Genomic DNA, 2387 nt, shown 5'->3' with positions numbered 1-2387 from the left:
GGGGGGGGGTCGGGGCGGCGGCGGAACACGGCGGTGCAGGGGGGGCGCCCCGCCCGCCGCGCCCGCTGCCCCTCCTCGGTCACCGCCGGCAGCAGCGGCAGCAGCGGGTCCGCGGCCTGGGACACGGGACAGACAGCGGGACACGGGACAGACACCGGGACAGACACCGGGACAGCGGAACACAGCGGGGACACAGGAGGGACACCGGGACAGCGGGACAGACAGCGGGACAGACAGCGGGACAGCGGGACAGACAGCGGGACACGGGACAGACAGCGGGACGGGGGGGGGTCGGGGCGGCGGCGGAACACGGCGGTGCAGGGGGGGCGCCCCGCCCGCCGCGCCCGCTGCCCCTCCTCGGTCACCGCCGGCAGCAGCGGCAGCAGCGGGTCCGCGGCCTGGGACACGGGACAGACAGCGGGACACGGGACAGACACCGGGACAGACACCGGGACAGCGGAAATCCAGTGCCACCAGAAACCCAATGCCACCCCAGTGTCACCCCAAAACTTCCAGTGTCACCCCACACTCGCAGTATCCCCAGTTAGTCCCCCAGTGCCACTCCACAAACCCCAGTGCCACCCCCAGTGTCCCCCAGTCCCACCCCATAACCTCCAAAGCCACCCCAAAACCCTCAGTACCCCCATTCCCCCCAGTGCCCCCAATTCCCCCAGTGTCCCGTTCCCCCAGTTCTCGCATTCCCCCCAGTGCCCCCAATTCTCCCCCAGGTGCCCACAGTGCCCCCAGTAGCTCCCAGCGCCCCCCAATTCCCCCGGTGCCCCCCGTGCCCTCACCAGCTGTGCGGGGGGCAGGGGCTCGAACAGGGGGTGCTCCCCAAAATGCTGCAGCATCCACTGGTGCAGCTCGGGCACGTCAAACACCGTGTACACCAGGCCCTGCACCCCAAAACAGAGTGTACCCCGAAAACTGTACCCCAAAAACAAACACCGTGTACACCAGGCCCTGCACCCCAAAACAGAGTGTACCCCAAAAACTGTACCCCAAAAACAAACACCGTGTACACCAGGCCCTGCACCCCAAAACCCACCGTGTACACCAGGCTCTGTGTACCCCAAAACCACCGGGACACCCCCCCCATGTGCACAGGGCCCTGGGGGACACCAGAACCAGGGACACCCCAAAATCTCCCACTCCCAAAATGGCTGGACCATCTCAGGGTTTGGGGGTATCTCAGGGGTTTGGGGGGCTCAGGTTTTGGGGGGTCAGGGTTTGGGGGGCTCACCCCGGGCCGCAGCACGTAGCCGTACTCGGCCAGCATGGCCGGGCTGATGATTCTCCACTTGTGCTTGGTGCGCTTGAAATGGGGGTCAGGGAACAGGAAAAACAGCTTGGAGAGCTGGGGGGCAACGGGGGGGTCAGCACCCCTGGCACTGCCCCCCCAAACCCCCCAAATCCCACTGTGAGTGCAGCTCGGCCCAGGGGAACGGGGATGGGGGAGTGGGGTCCTGTGGGATGGGCAGGGGGGTCCCGAGGGGGTCCCAGGGGTCTTGTGGGGGACCTGTGCCACCCCCAGTGCCACCCCAAACCCCCCAGTGCCACCCCAAATCCCCCCAGTGCCACCCAATTCCCCCCCAGAGGGGTCCTGGGGGCTGAGGGGTGTCCCTGGGAGGGGAGGGGGGTTCAGGTGTTCCACAGGGCCCCGAGGATTTGGGGGGGGGGGTCTCAGGGGGGTCTCAGAGGACATAGAAACTTTCAGAAGTGTTGGGGAGATGCTGCAGGTTTGGGGGGCTCTCAGGGGGGGTTCAGAGCACACAGAAATCCCAGGGACTGTTGGGACCTGCTGTGGGTTTTGGGGGGTCTCAGAGCTCACAGAAATCCCAGGGACTGTTGGGGAGATGCTGCAGGTTTTGGGGGTCTCGGGGGGGGTTCAGAGCACACAGAAATTTCAGGGACTGTTGGGTTTGAGGCCCCTCAGGGGGCACAGAAATTTCAGGAAGTTTTGGGGGGGGGGGTCCTGTGAGTTTGGGGTCTCTCAGGGTGGCTTCAGAGCACAGAAATCCCAGGGCCTGTTGGGTTTGTGGCTCTAGGGTGGCCCAGGGCACACAGAAGCTCCTGACTGTCCCTTGGTGGCTCCCAGGGCACACAGAAGCTCCTGACTGTCCCTTGGTGGCTCTAGGGTGGCTCTAGGGTGGCTCTAGGGTGGCCCAGGGCACACAGAAGCTCCTGGCCGTCCCTCGGTGGCTCCCAGGGCACACAGAAGCTCCTGGCTGTCCCTCGGTGGCTCTAGGGTGGCTCTAGGGTGGCTCTAGGGTGGCCCATGGCACACAGAAGCTCCTGGCTGTCCCTCGGTGGCTCTAGGGTGGCTCTAGGGTGGCTCTAGGGTGGCCCATGGCACACAGAAGCTCCTGGCTGTCCCTTGGTGGCTC

At 65.8% G+C, this 2387-nt stretch overlaps 1 protein-coding gene across 1 annotated transcript in view; it reads right to left on the bottom strand.

Annotated features, from left to right (window-relative positions):
- Positions 1-79: 79 nt before the first annotated feature.
- METTL1 (methyltransferase like 1) overlaps positions 80-2387 on the bottom strand; it is a 6243-nt gene continuing 3935 nt past the window's right edge. Inside the window, exons 3-6 of the mRNA XM_041401235.1 lie at positions 1244-1357; positions 795-896; positions 256-398; positions 80-116 (exon numbers count right to left, since the gene is read on the bottom strand). Coding sequence (XP_041257169.1) covers positions 80-116; positions 256-398; positions 795-896; positions 1244-1357 — 396 coding nt within the window. The remainder of the gene's footprint in view (positions 117-255; positions 399-794; positions 897-1243; positions 1358-2387) is intronic.

This window comes from Onychostruthus taczanowskii, unplaced genomic scaffold (genome assembly GCF_017590055.1).
Source record: "Onychostruthus taczanowskii isolate IOZ18803 unplaced genomic scaffold, ASM1759005v1 scaffold188, whole genome shotgun sequence".
NCBI lineage: Eukaryota > Metazoa > Chordata > Aves > Passeriformes > Passeridae > Onychostruthus > Onychostruthus taczanowskii.
Note: the sequence above shows the minus strand (reverse complement) of the source record. Positions and strands in the feature narration are given on the sequence as shown.